The sequence below is a fragment of the Clinocottus analis genome, unplaced genomic scaffold, assembly GCF_023055335.1.
Source record: "Clinocottus analis isolate CAN_PGR_092001 unplaced genomic scaffold, fCliAna1.0.p SCAF_16, whole genome shotgun sequence".
Lineage (NCBI taxonomy): Eukaryota > Metazoa > Chordata > Actinopteri > Perciformes > Cottidae > Clinocottus > Clinocottus analis.
In genome coordinates, this window is record NW_027175887.1 from 3713043 (window position 1) to 3736630 (window position 23588).

The 23588-nt window shown below is 48.2% G+C and overlaps 3 protein-coding genes across 6 annotated transcripts in view; 2 read left to right on the forward strand and 1 right to left on the reverse strand.

Moving 5' to 3' along the window:
- The first annotated feature begins 4237 nt into the window (after nt 1-4237).
- On the forward strand, nt 4238-5494 carry LOC137787000 (retinal cone rhodopsin-sensitive cGMP 3',5'-cyclic phosphodiesterase subunit gamma-like). Its single transcript, XM_068579178.1, has 3 exons — nt 4238-4262; nt 5110-5267; nt 5377-5494. Exons 2-3 carry the CDS (start codon nt 5125-5127, stop codon nt 5492-5494), a joined length of 261 nt encoding a protein of 86 aa, XP_068435279.1. The 5' UTR covers nt 4238-4262; nt 5110-5124.
- Nucleotides 5495-9091: 3597 nt separating this feature from the next.
- LOC137787113 (retinoic acid-induced protein 3) lies at nt 9092-14362 on the forward strand. Its single transcript, XM_068579376.1, has 3 exons — nt 9092-10308; nt 13814-13840; nt 13998-14362. The coding sequence occupies exons 1-3, from the start codon at nt 9184-9186 to the stop codon at nt 14073-14075; spliced, it is 1230 nt and encodes a 409-aa protein (XP_068435477.1). The 5' UTR covers nt 9092-9183; the 3' UTR covers nt 14076-14362.
- A 2251-nt stretch (nt 14363-16613) lies between these two features.
- LOC137787250 (RNA binding protein fox-1 homolog 2-like) overlaps nt 16614-23588 on the reverse strand; it is a 40445-nt gene continuing 33470 nt past the window's right edge. For 2 of the 4 annotated variants that reach the window (XM_068579588.1, XM_068579591.1), the window contains 6 exons: nt 23290-23367; nt 22838-23015; nt 21815-21857; nt 19629-19732; nt 19296-19371; nt 16614-19173 (listed from right to left, as the gene is read on the reverse strand). In XM_068579588.1, coding sequence (XP_068435689.1) covers nt 19129-19173; nt 19296-19371; nt 19629-19732; nt 21815-21857; nt 22838-23015; nt 23290-23367 — 524 coding nt within the window. In that variant the 3' untranslated portion in view covers nt 16614-19128. The remainder of the gene's footprint in view (nt 19174-19295; nt 19372-19628; nt 19733-21814; nt 21858-22837; nt 23016-23289; nt 23368-23588) is intronic. The other 2 variants (XM_068579590.1, XM_068579592.1) reach the window with 1 other exon arrangement.

Here is a 23588-nt window from a genome sequence, read left to right on the forward strand (position 1 = left end):
AAGGAAATGGAAATGCATAACGTGTTTGCATGAACGAGTAAAATTATTAGTTGTATTTGAAGAGAGAGAGAGAGAGAGAGAGAGAGAGAGAGAGAGAGAGAGAGAGAGAGAGAGAGAGGCCTGTGAGTACCGACTGAGCTGGAATGAAAATGACTTATGTAAAATACAAAGTTAATACTGTAATAACTCACATTAATGCAACAGCAGTGCTTTCTTCATGAATAATGCATGAGGCCCATCTGAGAGCAGTTTCAAAGTAGCGTCATCAGGAGATATAAAAGATGTGCCAGATGACATTGATCAGGACAACAACTATACACAACACACAAATATGAAATGGAATAACTAGAAGATTGTTGCATCAAGGCCCTGACAAATGAAACAGAGCTTCACTGATGTGGCAGATCAAACAGAGGACGAAGCCTTTCAAGAGGAGGTTTCAAGAAGAGATCGCAAACAGGAAGCTACTTCAGACTCTTTCAGGCTAATCAAGCTTTTTCTGGTCAGAGTATATTCAGTCCTGGAGGCTGTGGAGGACCAGGAGGTCCTCAATTAAACCACCTCACATCTCATCCCATGTGGTTAAAAGGGGATATATATATATATATATATATATATATATATATATATATATATATATATATATATATATATATATATATCCCCTTTTAACCACATGAGATGTACATATATAGATGTATATATATATATATATATAGAGAGAGAGAGAGAGAGAGAGAGAGAGAGAGAGAGAGAGAGTACGCTTCGCTAAAAGTAAAACCAACACAAATGCTGATGAATAAACAGTTGGAATATTAGCTACATGAATGGTTTAAATAGTCAACTAAAAGCAGGGGCTAAAGGTCAGAGGTCAGAGGTCAGCATGTGTCGATATGAGGAAGTGTCCCATGTGTGAGCTGAGCGTCTGCCGCACGTCGCTCTCTGAATGCCGGAGCCGTCTGACTTCATATTTACCGACACAAACTCCAGACAGTCTGAGCGGCCGGCCCCGTGCGGACATGTTGGGATCCGTGTGTTCATGCACGAGACGATTATTAAAAGGCGCTTCAATAAACACACGCATTTAAACTGAGGCACGTGTTCACGTGAGAAAACCTCTTGAATCAGCAGAAACTTCTCTCCAGGTCATTATTTAGCCCCGTGAAGCTGGAGGGAGCGTATGTTTCCCCGTAGCGGGGAACAGAGCAGCAAAGCACAGTGACGGTCGACTGGAAGCTGAGTGGATGTTAGTGTGTCTGGCGTCTCCTCCCTGGTACCCAAAATTATATCGAAAAAAAGATTTTAAACGGTCACGTTTATCTATTTTTGGGGAATTTTACACACATAAATGTGTCTTGGGCACAAAGCGCGAGTTCAGCAGAGTCCAAAGTGACACACGAGACTGTGGTTCAGTGCCGTCTAGACCCCATTTTAGTTCATAAAAAAAGAAGAAATTTAAATAAAAAGTGCATTCATGTGCTGAGAATAGTCCCTCGTGGTCTCTTTGGGCTTTTTGCCGAGTGGGAAGCAACCAGACCTCCATACATCCAACACACACTGTATGTTACTGTATGCACCACTGTATACGGTTAGAAGAGTATGGTTTCCTCCTCTGAACACACACACACACACACACACACACACACATGCGCACGCACGCACACACTTCATGAGCTTCATGAAAGAACAGATTGCTTTGTTGAAGTACTTAGCTGATGTTTGACATGCTGTAAATGCTGCCTGCGAAGCTAAACATACACACGCACACACAGACACACACACACACACACACACACACACACACACACACACACACACACACACACACACACACACAGACCTGCGTCATATTGCTGCTCAAGAGCTATTTTCCAATACCAAGCCCCTTTGCTAATCGAGTGAGCGGCCTGGGTATTAGCTTCAGCAGACATAAGACGAGTGGGCTCCAGGATGACCCACAATCTCGACGTGTCAACAACTCACAGCGCCGCTGCAGTTCAGTCCAGTTCATTTTAGCCGTGCTAATAATCGGCCCGCACACTTTAAAGCGGCCACAGGCTAAACACGCCGAGTCAACCGAATACCTGCTGCAGCCTTTCTGGAACATTGTCGTCACAGTTGCGAGTAGCTCACTGGAGGAAACAGGCCGTGGACAGACTGATGCCGAGTCCATGCTACGGTGCAGAGAGGTCTGCACCGTTAAACAGGCTTAGCCTTTGCCCCGCTTCAGGGCCGTGATGCCCTCACACCCTCAGCCGATTTATGAGCAGCATTAGACCGAGCCATTGGGGTCGGCATTAGACTGCTATGGACCACTATGTGGAATGATAGAGCTTTGCAAAAAGGATATCCATCTTTCAAAACTACACTTTATTCGTCATTATCCTAAAAACCCAGATAACTCTGATCACGTACTGGCCCTCGCTTCCCTTTAACTTGACTGGAACAGCTAACGAGTGCATGAAAGCCGGGTTATAAGCCGCTACTACCTGCGGTGGTTGTGTCCGCTATAGCTCCCCATTGGAGCCAGCTAGCGCTGCTGCTAGTTCCCTGCTAGCTAGCTCCCCATTGGAGCCAGCTAGCGCTGCTGCTAGTTCCCTGCTAGCTAGCTCCCCATTGGAGCCAGCTAACGCTGCTGCTAGTTCCCTGCTAGCTAGCTCCCCATTGGAGCCAGCTAGCGCTGCTGCTAGTTCCCCGTTAGCTCCCCGACAACCACCGAAGATAGCGGGACCATCCCCGGCTCGATACCCGACTCGGCGTAGCAGCGGGAAGCTAGCAGCAGCTGCAGCGCTAGCTGGCTGCAGCGCGGACACCCACCGAAGGAAGTAGCGGCTTATAACCCGACTTTTCCGTCGGTATAAATTAACGTTGGTTAGTAACCACAGCAAGTAAAGATAAAGTTGTAAAAGCACGTCACGTCAGGGAAGTTGTTGGTCAATACAGTTGTTTGTTTTGTGACAATCTTGGTATTGTCAGTTGGCCGGTCCACGCTGAAATATCTCAACGGCTCCTCAATGGATCGCTGTGACATTTTGTACAAACATTCATGTTCCCCAGAGGAATGATCTCTTCTGCCCCCTTTCTTCATCTTTCAGCCAAGATATATCAAGATAGAGCGCAAAAAGAAGGGAATTCATGAATATAGGAAATTAAATGAAGCCTCCTTCTTTCCCTGTGTCTGCGTGAGTTGGTGGTAAAGTGAGTGAGTCTGTAAACGCCTCTCGGGTCTTAATGATCTGGTGGTTTGATCCCTTGAAGAACAACGTGCCTGCATACCTTCCCGTCAGCGCTGGGCGGTTGTGTCATCGCGTTTCTTCCAGTCGCCTTCTTGTCCCGTTTCCAAAACAAGCTAATCCGGGATCCTCCCTGTAAATCAACACTTTCCACAGGCAAGGGCCAAGTCATGAAGAGAGGACTTTCATCGTCACCTCACACCAGTTTACATTCACTGACATGCGATAATCTAATACTGTCTCACAACTTGCATCCTTGTAGTTGCACATCTCCTAAACCGCTGAACTCAAGGGAAGTTTTAAAGTACCGGTCCGTGAGGCTTTTCTTTCACCTCGAGCGAAGATGAATTCACAGTAACATGAGCGACACTTCAGCATGAAGAGCAGCGACTCTTTGGCTCACGGCCAAAACGTGATGAAGGGAATGATCCATCAAAACACAAGTACTGTTTTTTTTAAGTCGCTCAAACATTGTCCTCGAACGCACCAACATGCATCTTTTATTACAGAGAGAAGAAGCTGCTTCTTTAAAGCTCCTTTCATCGATACAACAAATTGAAAGACCAGAGAAACTCTTGCTGCATTATTACATGTGTAATCTAACAAGAGATTGACCTCTGGTCACTCGTGACGCCACACGTGAACTCAGCGTCTCACATGGGCGTCACAGCAAAGCTCATCGCGGGCGTGCCGGGGTTTAGAGGGATAAGCCCCATCAAATCCTTCCAGATGGATCTTTGACGCTGTCGTCTACCTGGTAGGGAGGGCAGCCGAGGGTGGCCTGATGGGAACAAGGGCCACCGAGTCAAGGAGGGAGGGAGGGAGGGAGGGAGGTGACGCTGGCTTTGGTGGAGAACTTTGACCTCTTCCCAGTGCCCATGTGACTGGAAAGAGGAGGATGTAGGGATTAGAGACAGAGGTATAAAAGCCCAACATGGAAAACGCGCTTTACAAATTCAAGAAGAAGAAAAGAAGCAATCTCTCTCTGCAGAGATCGGCGGTGGCCTCTCGGGAGATCTGTGACAACAGGTGAGGACAACCTTGTTGACTTTTATCATGTTTACCATAGAAACCATGAACCATGAGAGAAAGCAATAATTCAAAAGAGAGTTTGATGACGAGGATGGATGTACTGCTAAAACTGTAAAGGAAGAGCATTGACTCCACGATTCTGCATTAAGAGGAACTTAAAGGAGAGGACAAGAGTGTGTGTGTGTGTGTGTGTGTGTGTGTGAGAGTGTGTGTGTTTAAAAAGAGCTAGAGAGGATTACCCTCAGGTCCCAGCAGCAGATGGCTGACTGTTGGACAGAGATCTGTGCTCATGAGAGCAGCATGTTGAGTCTGACCCTGGAGGTCTGCTGCTGCAGGTGGCACATGGACGCACGTCCTCCACTTACCTGCAGGCTGCTTTCCGCATCTGTCAAATTGCCTCACAAGGATTACCAGTGTCAGAAGTCAGAGTGAGGGGCGGTTGAAAACAAGAGTTCAGACCGGACACGGCTTCATGTGAGGACGGGACGTGTTGATTCAGCCATCAGCATCCTGACATCTCCATGTGTCCAACGTCAGGGAAAAAAAAAAGATTAGCGTCTAAGCTGAACGTCCTCATTGCACATGGCATCCCTGTTGTTCAAGAAGGGCAATTAGTTTGCCGCGGATCAGAGTGGGATTAGGGCTAATCTGGTTGTTTAAACTAATCTGCATGATCTCTTCTGATTGGCATTGAGGGCAGAAAGGAAACAGGATTAACAGAGAGAGGGGAGAGAGAGAGAGAGAGAGCAGAGGATAAGAGAGGAGAAGACACAGGAGCCCGAGCTGTAATCTCCTTGTAATGTACTTTATTTTTTTAATTTCCGACATGTTCTCCATCTTTTAGAGACCCTCAGCAGCAATGAACGCCAACCCCCCTGCAGGAAGCGCCCTGGCCCCCGGAGCAACGGCCGGCCCCACCACGCCCAAGAAAGGACCGCCCAAGTTCAAGCAGAGGCAGACCCGTACGTTCAAGAGCAAGGCCCCGAAGCCCGGCCAGAAAGGGTGAGCGGAAAGCAGCAGCGGCCGAACGGTCGCGCATTGACCTTCAGTGTAGCCGGTCGACTCGGACCTCTCACCTCTCCGTGTCCTCTCCCCCCCCTCCCCCCTGCAGCTTCGGCGACGACATCCCCGGCATGGAGGGCCTCGGCACAGACATCACGGTGGTGTGCCCATGGGAGGCCTTCGGCGACATGGAGCTCAGCGACTTGGCCAAATACGGCATCATCTAAAGCGGCCGCCTCCCGCCTTCCTCGCCTGCGCGCGCCTCTCCTCCGTCCGGCCCTCTCCGCCCCGGCTCGGCACGCCACGATAAGACTGCCAGCAAGCCCCCCTAACGCCCTCTCGTCTACCTACCTCATGCCTCGCTCCACTGCGTGGAAGGAGAGCGTAATCATGCTGTTATTTTTATATGATTATATGATATTGTTTATAGCATATATATATATATACATACTTGAAATGAGAAGACGAGAAAAAAAGAAACCCCACACCGTGTATTCCCTCCATCCAGCTACGATAGCCTCCTCCTCCCTCACTCGGACGCCCCTCCCTCCCCTCCCCCACCCCGAACCCGCGACAATGGACGCAAGCAAAACACTAGCTTGTATTTGCTTCTCGCCGTCTATTAAAATGTAAATATTTTGTTCTCAGCGTTGAACCTTTTGTACGCCCTCCCCCTTTTGTTTTGCGTTGTATTTTCTACTCCTCGTGCACAACTGTAACTGTACTGTGAACACCAAGGGATGCAAGGAGGGTGCACTTTCACGCGATCACGGAGGATCGACTCCCTTCCATCCCGTCCCATGTCTCTCTCTCTCTCTCTCTCTCTCTCTCTCCTCTTGCTGCCATCTGAACCCACGACCCTCCCTAGAGAAAACAAAGGCGTATCCTGTATGTTATGTGTCTGCACACGACCACAGAAGAATAACTGGTACGTCCTGATAGCGGCAGTAAAAAGTCTTTATTTATAGTACTCATGTTGTCTGTTTGGTTTTTCTGGAATGCATATATATATATATATATATATATATATATATATATATATATATATATATATATATATATATATATATATATATATATAAAGATGGAGAAAAGCAGCATTGGAAACATTGAATTCATCACAAGCAAAAATATGCCAAAGGGAAATGAAAAACATTCATGACTTAATGTCACTGATGAGGATCCCGGATGAGAAGCTAAATGGAGGCGTGCGCTCCAGCGTTTCCTGGTCTTCTGTAACTCAGATTGATGACATTTCCATCCGTCTCTTAACTCCAATGCCATCCGAGTGCATATGATAATAATTACCGTTCATTTTAAGGCTTCCTGAATAGACACACTGCCACATGGCACTTTGTGAGGACGAGTAAAACAAATCAACAAGAAACAGCGTTCCTTCTCCTCTCACGAGGAAAATAAATCATCTGGTGTAGGAAGGATGAGATCCAGCTCACGCGTCAAACCCAGAACAATATCCAAGCAAGCGCCGGGGCTCATGATGCCTCAATAATATACTATATTATGCTGACATTATATAGAATATAATCATGTTCTGCTTTTGAATATGTAGTAAATCAACAAGCGTCTCCAGCTGAGGCCGATGGGAGCGTCGTGACAGCTGCAGGTTTGAGGCCTAAAACCCTCCTGAGTCACCCGGCGGCGGGTTTTATGGACCTGTGGGTTTTATTCCTGGTTTGTGAGCTGGAATAAGGTGCGTGGTTAAAACGAGGTGAAGAGGTTTAGACTGTTATGCTACGATGTGGAGGATGTGAGTCGATGGATGTCTAGAGAGTCGCTTCTTTTAAAGTGGCTCAGTGAAGAAACGCAGCGCTCCTCCTCCTCCTCGCTGCGTGGACTGCGGCTTTGTTCCCTTTGTTCTGCATTCACGCCTCAAAATTAAGAAAGGTTCATCTGTGAGGATGACGATCCCGCTGAACAAAAAAACATCTAATAATCCCAAACGCGATGGCAGGAGTCCTGCTGAGCTTCTTGTGGAGCGAGCCAGAGTGACGCTAACTTCCTGCTCGGCCTGCTGGGAGTCCATCGGCCCTGCAGCGCTCAATTAATCAGGAACCAAAGGAGCTTTTAAATGTGGACCCAATCCATCCCATGTAGCTGCCGCTCAAAACAACACACGTCCCCATCACCGCAGTCAGTCAGGACTCATGGACAGTTTGCACAAACTTCATGCAGTTGGTTCAGCAAAGCGCTCGTGCTGCCGGCGGGGCGGCGAGGTGGAGAGCGAGGAGCTCTGGGGCTGTGAAACAACTTCCCTCCACAGCCGGATGGTTAAAAAAGAGAAAGCTGTGTTTGGCAGAGTGACTCCAGGTGAGACCGAACACACCCTGAACCTCTCTGCGTGTACGGGCACGTGTGTGTGCGTGTGTGTGTGTGTGTGAGCCTGCAGACGGCAACAGTTGAACGCAACTCTCTCACCACTTCCACATGTTGCTGCTGTGATTTACCAGTAACTACGGCGACGGCCGGTCCTGCCCCGCATCCCGGGATGAGTCACTTGGGCTCCTTTACCTCGACCAACCAGACTCTCTCCCTCACACACACACACACACACACACACACACACACACACACTCGACGTAAAGCGCTTATCCAGAGCCGGGATTCAAATCCCGCTGGGAAACGGAGTCATGTTCACACGGGGAGGCGTGAGCGCCGCCTCCCTCTGGGTGTGTGTGTGCGTCTCATCCCCTCCAGGTGTGTTGAGCCCCACCTATAAGCGAGGGGGCGGGACACCGAGCGACAGCAGGGCTCTGACAGGAAGGTGTGAGCAGCGTGTGTGTGTGTGTGAGTGAGAGAGTGTGTGTGTGAGAGTGTGTGGAGGCGTCAGCTTTTCTCTGCTCTGAGCCAACCTGTTGATCTTCTCTCCCGGTGGCTCCATCGCGTCCCGCTCTTCCTCCTCTCGAGCTCTTCCTGTTACTCAGAGTCATGGCCTCCGCAGACGAGGCGCCCGCTTAGCGCAACGCTAACAGACCAACTTTGAAACCTCTAAAGGCTTTTGCAGAAGGCATTTGGAAGTTCACTCCCACATCCCGAAGGGTTTAAGGTAAGTTTTCTTTTCTTTACACCGACGGCCTCCTTTTGGGGAGTTTACCTTTAGTAGTTGAAGTCGTAGTCATGAAACACGGACTTCAAGAAATACAATGTCTGGAATTCATGCTGCTCTCTGTCAGCTTTGTAATCGGCGGGGAAAGGCCTCATGAAAAAGTCTTTGACAGGCTTCTCAAACACTTAGATAAGGAGTAATCTCCTGAGGTGGTGCGATCCACCAGCCATTGTTTTAAAGTCTTGACCTCCACCAGCGTGAGGGCCGGGTGGAGGCTGGGTGGAGGCCGGGTGGAGGCCGGGGTCACGTGATGATCCTGCTAAAGGTCGTCTTTGGTCCTCAGACAAAGGCTCAGCTACAAGCTGGAGGAAGCAATGAGCTATCAGGAGGGAATATCTCTCACCTGCGACCTGAACTGCACGCAAACCTTTCTGTGTGTGTGTGTGTGTGTGTGCGTGTGTGTGTGTGTGTGTCCGTGGCAGTTTTATAAGCCGCTGCAGCAGAAAACTCACCTTTCACGTCTCACCTCCATGTTGCAGTCGGGTTTTCTTTTCCTCCCTCATTCTGCCGGCGGGACACTCCTCGGCCGTGTCCCGGCATGTCTCTGGCGGCCTCCTCCTGCGCTCGTGCTGTCAAACCGCTTCCCTTCCCCTTTTTCTTGTTTTCCACGCTGTGACCTCGGTGCCGCCATCCCGTCATCCATTCCACCTCGCTTGGTTTTTTTTATTTCACGCCCTCAGTCAACATGCTTGGAAGGAAAACGTGTCCTCGTGTTTGGTGTTGAAACACTTTGTGCTTTTTGTCTCAGGAGAAAAGGAAGGACTGGATCCCCGAGCGGATTACTCGCTAAACATGACAATGGCCTTTTTGTCCGAGATGCACGCGCCCCGGCTCCCCCTGGTGCTCCTCTTCTACGTCCCTCTATGCCAGACCGACTCAGCCAACTCCTCGACCACGACCGCCTCCTCTCCCGCCTCAAATTTCACGTCCATCAAGGGCTGCGGCCGAGAACTGGACCCCGTCTACCGCTACCTGTGCGACCGCCGGGCGGCGTGGGGCATCGTGCTGGAGACCCTGGCCGCCTCGGGCTTCCTGTTCAGCGTGGGCCTCCTGCTGGGCCTGCTGCTCTGGTCCCTGTGGATCTGCGTTTCCTCCAAGAACCAGCGCAGCAGCATCGGCGGCACGGTGGCGTGCATGTCCATGTTCCTGCTGGCCACGGCCGGCATCTTCGCCATCACCTTCGCCTTCATCATCCGCCTCACGCCTCAGACCTGCCCCACCCGGCTCTTCCTCTTCAGCGTGCTCTTCGCCCTGGCCTTCGCCTGCCTGCTGGCCCGCTGCCTGGCCCTGCTGGGCTTCGCGGCGGCCCGCGGCTGGGGGGAGCCCGCCCTGGCCGTGGGGCTGTTCGCCGTGCAGGTGATCATCTCCACCCAGTGGATGATCGTGGTGCTGGTGCGCGACGGGAAGCCCTGCGAGTACAGCCAGGAGGAGTTCGTCATGCTGCAGATCTACGTGCTGTGCCTGCTGGCGGCCGGCTGCGTCCTGTCGCTGCACTTCCTGTACCGCTCCTGCTTCACGTACAGCTACAGCTACGCGGGCGCCGCCCGGCAGCAGAGCCGGGCGCAGGCCGCGCTGCTCTGCCTCACGCTGCTGCTCTCCGCCGGCGTCTGGGTGGCGTGGATCGCGATGCTCGTCAGGGGGAACCCCGAGCTGGAGCGCCGGCCGCGGTGGGACGACCCCGTGCTGGGCGTGGCCTCGGTGGCGAACGGCTGGCTGCTGCTGATGGGCCACGGGTTCTCCCAGATCGCCTGCTTCTGCAGGGGCGAGGCCAAGTCCAAGGACATCCCGCTGAGCTTCGCGGGCTGGACCAGCCCCAGCACCGAGGTGCCGGCCCTGGCCGGCCCGACGCCGGGGAGAGAGAACGAGAGCTTCGAGAGCGACAGCGAGAGCAGGAGAGGTGAGAAGCTTCACAGCGAGGTGCGATAAACAGCGTTCATGTCAGAGAGACGATGCAGAGGATGTTGTACTCTGGTCTGTTGACACTGCGTCTGCCTTCAGGAGTATCTGTTAGAATAATAATACTTCAGAGGAATGAAGTCACATGACCAATGATGTGACTCATGGAAACGTGAACGAGAAACTGACATGAAGCCTGACGGGAACACGCAGGAGCCTTTAGCAGAGAGTTCCAACTAGATATTACTAGTAACATAGTAATATAGTACTATAGCAATGTATATAGTACTATATTACTATAGCAATGTATGTAGTACTATAGTAATGTATATAGTACTATATTAATGTATATAGGACTATATTACTAGTAACATAGTAATATAGTACTATAGCAATGTATATAGTACTATATTACTATAGCAATGTATGTAGTACTATAGTAATGTATATAGTACTATATTAATGTATATAGGACTATATTAATGTATATAGGACTATATTACTAGTAACATAGTAATATAGTACTATAGCAATGTATATAGTACTATATTAATGTATATAGTACTATATTACTAGTAACATAGTAATATAGTACTATAGCATGTATGTAGTACTATATTAATGTATATAGGACTATATTACTATAGTACTGTAGTATTATAGTACTATAGTACTGTAGTACTATATTACTATAGTACTACAGTAATGTATATAGTACTTTAGTAATATAGTACTGTAGTACTATAGTACTAAAGTACTATATTACTAAAGTACTATAGTAATGTATATAGTACTACAGTAATGTATATAATACTATAGTACTACATTACTATAGTACTGTAGTAATGTATATAGTACTATATTACTACAGTACTAGTAATGTATATAATGCTATAGTAATGTATATAATACTATATTACTATAGTACTACATTACTATAGTAATATATACATTACTATAGTACTATAGTAATGTATATAGTACTATAGTACTATATACACTACTATAGTACTATATACACTACTATAGTACTACATACACTACTATAGTACTATAGTACTACATACAGTACTATAGTACTACATACAGTACTATAGTACTACATACACTACTATAGTACTGTATGTAGTACTATAGTACTACATACAGTACTATAGTACTACATACAGTACTATAGTACTATAGTACTACATACACTACTATAGTACTGTATGTAGTACTATAGTACTACATACAGTACTATAGTACTACATACAGTACTATAGTACTATAGTACTACATACACTACTATAGTACTACATACAGTACTATAGTACTGTATGTAGTACTATAGTACTACATACAGTACTATAGTACTGTATGTAGTACTATAGTACTACATACAGTACTATAGTACTACATACAGTACTATAGTACTGTATGTAGTACTATAGTACTACATACAGTACTATAGTACTACATACACTACTATAGTACTGTATGTAGTACTATAGTACTACATACAGTACTATAGTACTACATACACTACTATAGTACTGTATGTAGTACTATAGTACTACATACAGTACTATAGTACTACATACAGTACTATAGTACTATAGTACTACATACAGTACTATAGTACTGTATGTAGTACTATAGTACTACATACAGTACTATAGTACTACATACAGTACTATAGTACTATAGTACTACATACACTACTATAGTACTACATACAGTACTATAGTACTGTATGTAGTACTATAGTACTATAGTACTACATACAGTACTATAGTACTATAGTACTACATACAGTACTATAGTACTATAGTACTACATACAGTACTATAGTACTACATACAGTACTATAGTACTATAGTACTACATACACTACTATAGTACTACATACAGTACTATAGTACTGTATGTAGTACTATAGTACTACATACAGTACTATAGTACTACATACAGTACTATAGTACTACATACAGTACTATAGTACTACATACAGTACTATAGTACTGTATGTAGTACTACATACAGTACTATAGTACTGTATGTAGTACTATAGTACTGTATGTAGTACTATAGTACTGCATACAGTACAGTCATGTCTTCTGAGCCGTGGTCCCAGCTGACTGTTTATTAATATAAATGATAAAGCGACTTCATCACAACAGAAGTTATAAGTTGTCAAACCTCAGCCTCTCTTTCTTGTAAAGGGATAAAAGTGTAGTTTATTCTGCTCAGTCTTCTTTTAAGGCCTTTTGTTGTTGTTGTTGTTGTTGTTGTTGTTGTTGTACACTTCCTGGACAAACAGTATGACTCAAACGTAAAGATCGGACTCAAAGCAAACAAAAAGGGTTAAAACACGGCAGTCTGCCCGGCGACTCCAGATTCCCTGAAACTATGAAAGTAAAAGTCAAAATGAACGTGAAGCCGATGTCAACAAGGCGACTCCCAGCGTCTGTGAGCGGTCACAGCGTGTCTTTCCTCATCGTGTCTTTCCTCAGCGTGTCTTTCCTCATCGTGTCTTTCCTCATCGTGTCTTTCCTCATCGTGTCTTTCATCATCGTGTCTTTCCTCATCGTGTCTTTCCTCAGCGTGTCTTTCCTCATCGTGTCTTTCCTCATCGTGTCTTTCCTCAGCGTGTCTTTCCTCAGCGTGTCTTTCCTCAGCGTGTCTTTCCTCAGCGTGTCTTTCATCATCGTGTCTTTCCTCAGCGTGTCTTTCCTCAGCGTGTCTTTCCTCAGCGTGTCTTTCCTCAGCGTGTCTTTCATCATCGTGTCTTTCCTCATCGTGTCTTTCCTCAGCGTGTCTTTCCTCAGCGTGTCTTTCCTCAGCGTGTCTTTCATCATCGTGTCTTTCCTCAGCGTGTCTTTCCTCAGCGTGTCTTTCATCATCGTGTCTTTCCTCATCGTGTCTTTCCTCATCGTGTCTTTCCTCATCGTGTCTTTCATCATCGTGTCTTTCCTCAGCGTGTCTTTCCTCATCGTGTCTTTCCTCATCGTGTCTTTCCTCAGCGTGTCTTTCCTCATCGTGTCTTTCCTCATCGTGTCTTTCCTCATCGTGTCTTTCCTCAGCGTGTCTTTCCTCATCGTGTCTTTCCTCATCGTGTCTTTCCTCAGTGTGTCTTTCCTCAGCGTGTCTTTCCTCAGCGTGTCTTTCCTCATCGTGTCTTTCCTCATCGTGTCTTTCCTCATCGTGTCTTTCCTCAGCGTGTCTTTCCTCATCGTGTCTTTCCTCAGCGTGTCTTTCCTCAGCGTGTCTTTCCTCATCGTGTCTTTCCTCAGCGTGTCTTTCCTCAGCGTGTCTTTCCTCATCGTGTCTTTCCTCATCGTGTCTTTCCTCAGTGTGTCTTTCCTCAGCGTGTCTTTCCTCATCGTGTCTTTCCTCAGCGTGTCTTTCCTCATCGTGTCTTTCCTCAGCGTGTCTTTCCTCATCGTGTCTTTCCTCAGCGTGTCTTTCCTCATCGTGTCTTTCCTCATCGTGCGTGATGATCCATAATCATCTGACTGAACTGTGTCTCCCTGCAGGTCAAGAGCAATCCCTGAGATCGCCGTACGAGTCGGTGAGTAACGAAGCGCCAGCTGCTCAACGTGAACGCTCATGACGCTGCAGGCGAGGCCTTCACTGGTCATACTGCAGGTCAACCAGGCTGACCAACCTCTGTGTGTGTGTGTGTGTGTGTGTGTGTGTGTGTGTGTGTGTGTGTGTGTGTGTTTCAGGAAGTCGACCACGACAGAGACTACACCATCCCTCGCCCGCAGACCACCAACTACCTGGAACCTTATGACGAATATTGATTGAAACCATTGTCATGTCTGCTTCTCTCTCACACACTCACATACACACGCACACACACACACACACGGTAACTCGTGCACTAATCTGGCACACGTATGTTTTTATACATTTCGTTTATTTGTTGTGCAAATGTAAATATTCTCTGTTTAGTGTTGTGAGTTATTTCAAATGTACCAGAAGAATGTAAAATATTCTGTCCCAAAAATTAGAATAAAAAGAATAAAAAACGAGAGACTAGAAGGGAGTGTCGTGTGTGTGTGTGTGTGTGTGTGTGTGTGTGTGTGTGTGTGTGTGTGTGTGTGTCTCTCTCTGAGAGGGTATATAATCGCCCCGAGGTGATGGAGGCGACGTGAAACTGTCACTCTGAAGGTGCCAAAACCAAACTGCTGAGCGGGGCAGAGAGGCGGGATGAAAGGAGGAGAGCGGAGGAGAGGAAGATGAGATGAGATGAGACAACGCAGGAGGAGGACAGGACAAGGAGACGCCCGCCGTCAGAGAATTAACATCTTCATACTCCTGTTAAGTTAAAACAGTGGGTGTGTCCTGCGTGCATGAAAACACACGCACGCAACGCGCTCCACTCTCTTCTCTCGTGACACACGCTGGTGCTCTAAATAAAAAAAGATTGATCTATAAATGATGTGCTTGTCGTAAAGCTTTGTCTCTCCCACACAGTCTGCACAGATGGCCCACTTAAAGCTCTGAAGCAGAGCCAGCGCCATGGCAGCAGCACGCTCCACCTCCAGGGCATGCAGCACCACGCCTCCACCAGCGGGGGGCAGTGTTTAGACGCGCAAACACCAAACTAGTGACTGCGAAACTTTCAGGTCTGCAGGAAAAGGCCCGACACCATGACGCCACGTCACGGCATCTCACCGGCACGCGATTCACGCAATAAAGAATACACAACATGGTTAAGATGTAGCGACAGTAATAGTTTGAAGTATTCATTATGTGGCCTGAAGTCACTCTGCCACACACAAAAAAAGGTCAATTCCTCACTTCAACACATGGCCCCTTATCACACAGCCTTCAATCTTTTCTTCCAATTAGCCCAACTCCAATTACTCAGAGCGAGAGAGAGAGAGAGAGAGAGAGAGAGAGAGAGAGAGAGAGAGAGAGAGAGAGAGAGCACGCCATCAAATTGCCAATTGGCCTCTTGTGCATTAGAGCAATTATCCGGGATATGAGGTTTCCCGCCACATGCAACCCATTTACGGCCATTAACTCCAGATGCAATTAAAGATTGTTCCAGATCCTCCTCATCCTCCTCCCTCGGCAGCGTTAAAGAAAGTTGGGAGGTGGTGGAAGAGCTTATCGCAGTAGATTCTGGTCAGAGCGGGTGGTGTAATGGCCGCTGCCTCCATCCATCATCTGACTCCCACCGGCTGCTGAGGAGGGAAAGGTGGCGCACAGTGCGAGGAGACGCGACGCTCGGCCTCTGATCAAAAGGTCGCAACATGGCGGCTCACCTCCTCCAACCGAGTCTAACCACACGCCATCTCCTCAGAGCGGCCTCAATGCAGCGCGACACCGGAGGAGACGATGGCTGCAGCATCAACACGTGGAGCATCAGCGCCCGATCACGTGACAGAGCGGTGTTCCTACAGATAATTATGATAAATGATAATAAAGACTCACAGACCAGTTTAAAAACCAAACAGTTTATTTATTATATACATTCAATAATAATGAAGAGAATAAACAGAAGGCAGACACAAGGATGGCAAAAATAAAACATTGTGAGAAAATACATGTCACTTATTGGAGAAAAAACTAAAAAAAACACTTGAATAAATGACCATTTAAAAGCATGTGACGTTTAACCAAAAAAAAAAGAATCCACATGCAATTCAAATTCATTTATGAAATCCCTGTACAAAAAAACAAAAAACTCCCACCGGGTTGACAGTTCAGGGGGAGTCGGGGTCGGAGGGTGAGGAGAACTCCTGCTTTCTCGTGCGTGTGTGTGTGTGTGTGTGTGTGTGTGTGTGTGTGTGTGTGTGTGTGTTCCAGCCCTCAGTATGAGACTCGCTCCAATTAGAGGCAGAAACAAGCGAAGGCGAGCCTGCAGGATCTCACCGTGTGCAGCTCCATAACGATGCAGCACCTCCACCTCCACCTCCGCCTCCAGTGGGCGGTTCCTCGCTGCTCGCCGCCGCGTCACCAGCCTCACCTCTGCACGCGCGCCACTGGTTTTTTTCCGTGTTCCCATCCCATCTCCCCATCCCCCAGCAGAGTTATCGTGAGGCGAGGGCCGAGTCGTTAATGTTATCGTTTATAAGTTTTATTGTCATTATTAAAGCAAACCATGAGGGGCGGTCCGGACCAACATAATTAAACTCCACGCGCGAGCCATGAGGCTGCTGGTCACAGCGGCGCACAGCGGCCATAACCCGGATTATTGAAGCGACAGCTCGCCTCACCCTGGACTCTCTCCACCGAGACCCCCCCCCCTCACATCACTTCAACATCAGAGTTCTTCCCCTCATCCTGCTATGTACCCCCCCCCCCCCCAAACCCCTCCCGCCCTCCTCTTCCTACTCCTTATCCTCTTCCTCCTCCAGCACTAGGATTTGAATTCATGCACACAATGGAAAAGGTTCTCTGGCCGACACCCTTTCCTCTCGCACAAAAGCATGCATAGCAACACTTCTGATAATACTTGTAAGGAATAATAAGACAACAAGGAAAAAAAAGACACAAAAAAAAGAAAGAAGAGGTAATGCGCGTCAAAAATACTCATTGGACCTACTGCACACAGTTTGCACGATCATCCCCCCCCCCCCCCTCCTGCCCGTGTGCCCCTGAAATAGAAGAAAGAGAAGACAGCAGGGGACGTCGGCGTCCTGTCAGCTCATGATTAATGGCTCAGCTTCTCACCTTCGCCACCGCGTCCCTCCGCCATCCGCCCACGCTTTGTTTCATTGTTGGAGCGCGGTGCCCGCCGCTGGGCCACCGGGCGCTTTTGACATTGTGTGGATGTTTCCCCTCCGTTTTCTTTGCCAGTAATTTGGCCCTCACGGCCGACGCGATACAAAATATCCGCTCCAGACGTTCTGCATATCCCTCATGACTCCATCTGCTCTGATTTCCCTCGTCTGCAGCAAACGCCTCCGCGATGCACAGCACGTTTTGTGTGTTAACCGAAAGAAGAAAAAAAGAAGCCATAAACGAGTGTGTGTGTGTGAACTGAATTCAATTTGACCGGGTTGTTTCCCTGGTTGTGGGTCACAATTCCCCAAATTGCTGTTCTGTCTTTTTTTTCGTCGACGCTGCTTCGATGGCATTTTCCCAGTGCTGAAACAAAAGAGCTTCAACCCACAGATTATAACACAAAATAATACAACAAAATAAAAAAGGCACAAAAATAATATTTATATATCAACCACAAAACTAAGAAATACATCAGGACCCCCCCCTCTCTCCCCGCACCCCCCACAAAGAAATGTGCTTTCTTCAGAAAATCTTTGGAACCAAAAAAGGCAAATAATACCAGTAACACAAAGTGAGAGTATATGGAGACGTGATAAATACGGGAGGAGAACGTTGAACATGATGACGGATTTAAAATGTCCAAAAATGATGTGGACGCGTGTCCCGCTGCGTCAGATATAAATAGAAAAGGTGATACATTCTCGTGGCTCCGTTGCATGACTGCCATCTCTTTGTTTCCTAATCTGCGCCGCTCTGATGACTTTCCGCTCTCCGCCTGAAGCCGACCGGCAGACATATCTCGACTGGCCGGGACGGATCCCCGTTTGAGCGACTGGTGGAGGACTGGCTCCCCGTGCGGGTGCTTCCCGCTTCACATCGATCTAGTTCACTTGTGTCGGAGCAGGGGGGACCGCTCATTTCCCACGGTGGGAATCCGGAGAAGCGGAGGAATCGGGGCCGAGTCCCTTTTCGTTTTGTTGTTTTTGGGAGGAGCCCTGTGAGCAGATCGATGACGAGCCGTTGTGGGTCACTGGATGAAGCGTCTTAGTGTTGTCGTTACAGTCGTGAGTGTGTAGACCAGCGAGCGGGACAACAGGGGAACGTCTCCGTCGCAGGAGACAAATGGACAGTTCCAGCGCGTCCACGCTCTACGTCGAGACATTTCTATGCAAAGTCTGATCGGTGGCGGCAAAACTAAACCGACGACATAAAAACTGAGGTAATGCAGAAAAAAAAAGTCACAATTTTTTTTCTCCTTGTCATTTTCCCCCTTTTTTTAAATGATTTTTTTTTTCTTCTTTTCTTTCAAATTCAGGGAAAGTGAAATGTTGGAAAATGACACCAAAAAAAAAAGTTTTTTTCTCCCACGCAGTGATGGTAGTTGCCAGGTTTCCGTCAGCCAGATCGCTCCAGATTCCCTCCGGCTGAACGTCGGGTGTTCCAGCTTTACAACGCAACGGGAACGACTCTTCCTACTGGAGCGGTCCACGGTTTCATAATTATCCCGCGATGCTACACGAGAGGGGCGTGGCCTCGCGTCAGTGTAGTGTTTAAAAAGATCCGTACCTTAAATAGCAACGCCGTGCTGCGCCGTCACGCTGCGCAGGTCGACACTAAAGGAGATTGTAGAGGAAACCGTGTACTTGGTGCTGAATGCGAGTGTGTATATAGGTCTGATTAGGTCTTACAGGGCAGTGTATATATTACAAGTTCAGAGACTTGTAGGAAAAACAAACAAAAAAGAAGAAAAAAGGATCACAGGATCAGCAGTGTCTCTCCCCTTCCAGGTCCGTAGTGTTTTAAAAACCGTCCAGAATTGTGCCCGCTTGTAGTTCAAAGTGGCCGGCTGCCATGTGGGACACGCCGCTGGCAGCTTCGTCGTTGGTTCCGCGTCAGCGGGAGACAGAAGAGTACAGAAACAGAGTTTGAGTTGATGAGGTGGCAAATGACCTCCCTCGCCACGGAAAAACAAAAACAACGGGGAGGGAAACAAAACACGAGTCGTCGCTGTCGTCCGCCTGCAGAGAAATGGAGGGGAGCTGCTGCCCAACTAAGAGCTGGAAAAAGAGGGACTTTGGAGCGATGTGAAATTCCTCGGGGGTGATGCGTGGTTTTTTAGTACGGGGCGAACCTACTGTATCCTGCCCGGTATAAACTGGCCTGCAAGAGACACGAGGGACAACGGTTACAACCACTGACAATAGACATCTGGTTTATCTACAACACGTAGTCCACATCTGAACTACAAATCCCCCAAAATGACGATACGCGCGTTCACTCACCATGGCTCCCACTCCGTAGGCGGCGGCGGCCGGAGTCAACCCGTGGTATGGATCTGTAGTGTACACGCGGCCATAGCTGCAACACAAACACAACAACACATCAGTTAAACCATTTATAACCACGGTCATCGCTTCAACCTGCGAGGACACAATGTGTTGTGTTGTGTTGTGTTGTGTGTCCCTGTGATCACGCGTGATCACCCGGGGTTCCTCTCTCGATCATCCCTCAGCTCCGCTCAAATGAAACCCCTGCTGATGTCTGGACGCTGCGGCCCATCTCGTGTCGTACAGTCGGTTGTGTGTTTGTGTGTTTGTGTGTTTGTGTGTCTTCACCTGTCACTGTAGGCGGCAGCTGCGGCGGTTGCTCCGGTTACGGCCGTGGGCTGCGCGTAGCGATAAGCGGCGGCGGCGGCGGCAGCAGCAGCAGGGTAGCCTCCCTAAAGACGCACACACACACACACACACACTGAGCAACACTAACTCGTATGCCTGTGAGGAGGGAGTCCCCTGGGCTGAGGTGTGTCTAATTGAGGGGGGAGGGGCATGAAGAGGAGGAGAGACTGACATTTTATTATTCTATGAAGAAATGTATGCATCAATATGCAAATATTTGTGACTACCTCTTTTTTTTTTTACACCACGAGTATATTGTTGTGTTGTTTATAATATTTCATGCACAATTCAAAGATCAAATTTGTAAATAGCACATTAAAACACGACATTATCTTCCTTGTATTCAGTAAATTAGTAATAACATTTCCTTACATATATTGTATGTAAGCCCAAACATATGCATAATATAAATATGTATACACAAATATACATATACACACATTCACAACTGAATTGCAGTATGCGTCAGTGTATATTGCATTTCTGTGTGCAGGTTGTGTGGTGCTGGATGTGGGACAGGAGCTTCATCAGAGAGAGAGAGAGAGAGAGACAGAGAGAGAGAGAGACAGAGAGAGAGAGAGACAGAGAGAGAGAGAGGAAATTGGACGGTCGAGGTTGAGTTAGATTGTATAATTCCCACTCGGGGAGGCAACACAGTGGGAGACAAAATGTTCACACAGCTGAGGCCGTACAGGAAGCTCATTGTCAAGAGGTTCCTACAGGTCGACACTACGGAGGTCAGAGCTTCTAGTGGAGACATTTATGACCAAACAACTGCATTAGTTATTATTTGTTCACATGGATTCTGGAGACAGAAAAAAGAGGAAAATGGAGAAAAAAAAGAGCCGCACACACAAACACAGCCACACAAGCCTGTACTGACAGATCATCTCCTCGCACCGCATGCATGAGCCAAAATAAAGTTTAAACCCACCAAACAAAACAACACAACTGCATTTAGACCCGGTCACAACGGCACGCAGCAAAGCACAACAGACGCCGCGGCGTTCTCTGAGGCGCCTGCAGGACACCGGCAGAGGGGCGGGATAGAGCAAACGGGGGCTTTTAGGGAGACAGCAATGCTTTCTGGGTAAGTGGATGGAAAGGGGGACCCGGAGCAGCAGCACTGAGCCGTGTGTGTCTGTCTGCATGCAGCAGCTGATCATGCTTCAGTCATCACGGGAGGATCAGAGGTTAATTCAGGAAGAGGCCGAGTTCTCGGCTCCAACTTGGAGGATGTCTCACAAGCCGACGCTGACCGGAGACGTTCTCATGCAAGAAACCTGGAGCTTAGTGGCTGCAGACAGTTTCTATTTTTAATTTCTTTCATAAATGATTCTCCAAAACTCGGCGACCAGACAAAAGAGACCGGGTTCTCTTTTTACCAAGCTGGTGGAAAGCTTTAGTAGTTTAGTAAACACACACACACACAAACAAACAAAGCCCTTCCTCGCAACTGAATGCACATTTCAGTGAGTTAGTAGAAGAGTAAAGGCGGAAAAAAAGAGAATAAAATTCTAAACAGTGGTCATTTTGTTTGAAACAACTAAAAAACAACACGTTCCAGATCAGAAGATGACTCATAAGATCAGAGGACAGTGAAACAATGCACACTGTGGTGAGTTCACCCTACCTGAGGCAATCTGGGACTAAGGACTGAGTCCTGAAACACTAGTCTATAGAGAGAACAGAAACAACCGTCGTCAACCTGGATACACACACGCACACGCACACACACACACGCACACGCACACACACACACACACACACACACACACACACACGCGGACTCTTGTTCAGGCACTTGCACGCGGTTGCATCCGCCCACAGAGCAGCCGTCATAGTGGCGTTTGACACCCTCCGGCCTCTCGTTACGTTTTTCGCGGCTACTTTTAAAACTAGGCGACCCACTTTGACCCACGCTGCCTCTGTGTCACGCAGAATAAAAATAAACAGCTTCCATCATTCACCTTTATGCAGGCAGCTCTGTGCAGCGCATGACTGGGCGCTCATGCAGAATCACCCCCGGAGGGAAGAGAGAGAAAAATACAGAGGAGAGCAGGAGACAGCTGTGGGGGGAGAGAGGGGGAAGGGGTGTGTGTCGGTGGGGAGGCGAGTTTACTTACATATAAGTCTGCAGCTCCGTAAAACCCATCCTGATACACCACACTGAGAGGAGAAGGACATGGGAGAGGGGAAGAGGTGGAGGAGGGGTGCAAACGGAGCGGTGCACAGTCCCAAAAACCAGAGTGGATGGAGGTCAAAACACGGCGAAGACAAAAGAGAGAGAGAGAGAGAGAGAGAGGGAGAGAGAAAAGTAGTTATTTCACACCCATGCAGCATGCAGAGGAAATACAACTTCCATTTAGGCTCCATCACTGAAACCAAAAGCATTGAACGACGGGCTCGTGGGGCTCGTACGCAGAGCTCATTGAAGTGAAATGAGTCCATTAAGGGCTGTTGTTCCCCGGCTACCAGAAAATCAAGGCAGGAAAGCGGCCGTGAATGGATCGTTTTGTGGGAGTTGTCAGTGGAGCAGATATGGAGAGGGTATTTCCTGCAGCTTCATTTGATTATCATCACAGTGAGCCAATCAACTCCGCTTTGATTCGAATACAGTAGCAGTCGCAACCCCATTAGCCAATCATCACAGCACAGCATCGACATGCACGGCGCGCACACCGAGGCCGCGAAAAGCGGATCACGACACATTTGAATAATTGCTGGCAAATCTGACGGCTTCTGTAATGACTCGAGTGTGGATCGGCGTGTGTGCGCGCGCGTGTGTGTCTCTATGCTAATCTGCTGATGGGGGTCTGCTGAATGCAGCAATCCCATCAGCGTGTCAACTCTCAGCTGAGCGGCCTGAGCGCTGACTGACGATGTGCCAGTTGGACTGCTGAAGAGAGCGAAGGGTGAATAATGTGCGAGCGCGAGAAGCGTGTTAAAGCCGCTCAACGAGGATCTGGGAAATGCTATTCATGAGGTGTTGCTGAACAAAACGCTTGATCTCGCTCTCGCTGTGTTTTTTCCGAAAATTGGGTCGTGTAAAATCGCACGCCGCAGATCTGGGCACGGCTACGGAGTGTGTGTGTGTGTGTGTGTGTGTGTGTGACGCCAGCAGCGCCAGAGCGCCGTAGCTTTCTTACCCGGGGTAGGTGGGGATGGCGGGCTGAGGCACGGCGGCGCGCACCGCGCTGTACACGGGCCGGCCTCGGCCCCGGAGGTGGGCGCCGCGGAACGCCGCCGCTGTGGTGGCCGCCGCCGCCGCGGAGGGGTATGGGAACCCGGGGACTGAAGGACGAGAAAGGAGAGTCATCAGCTGATCTAGGGAGGAGAGGTGACGACGCAAGCAGGGGGGGGAAGAAGGGACAACGTGAATGTGAGAAACCAGGTGAATTAAATAGGAGGAAAGGAAGAGCGATGGGGAACAGTCCCACTGCAGCCTTGAGGGCTCGCGAACAATAAAAGTGTCGGTGAGGAAGAAATACTGGACACGTGGTGCATTAATATGAATTAAAGATTGGGATGTGATTAAAGTGTAAAGTAGGCTGTGGAGACAGAGTTTAGAGCGGGCGAGGGAGGTGGAGGGTGGCCTTACCTGCGTAGATCTCAGGCCCGTACATGGCCCCCATCATTGGACTCATAGGATTCATCGGACTCAATTTCCACCCCGCTGCTATTCACACAGAGAGGGAGGGGCACTTGTTAATACACAATAGATCACAAAGAGCACTCATCCCTACGGTGTGTACGCGTGAGGATGTTATGTACAAACATTAGCATCTATAACACAATATGGTAAAATTATATATAAACATGTCTGCACAGGAGAAGCTGTAATTGCAACAAAAGCTACAACAATAACTAAATGCTCTTATAGCTGCATGCAACTACACT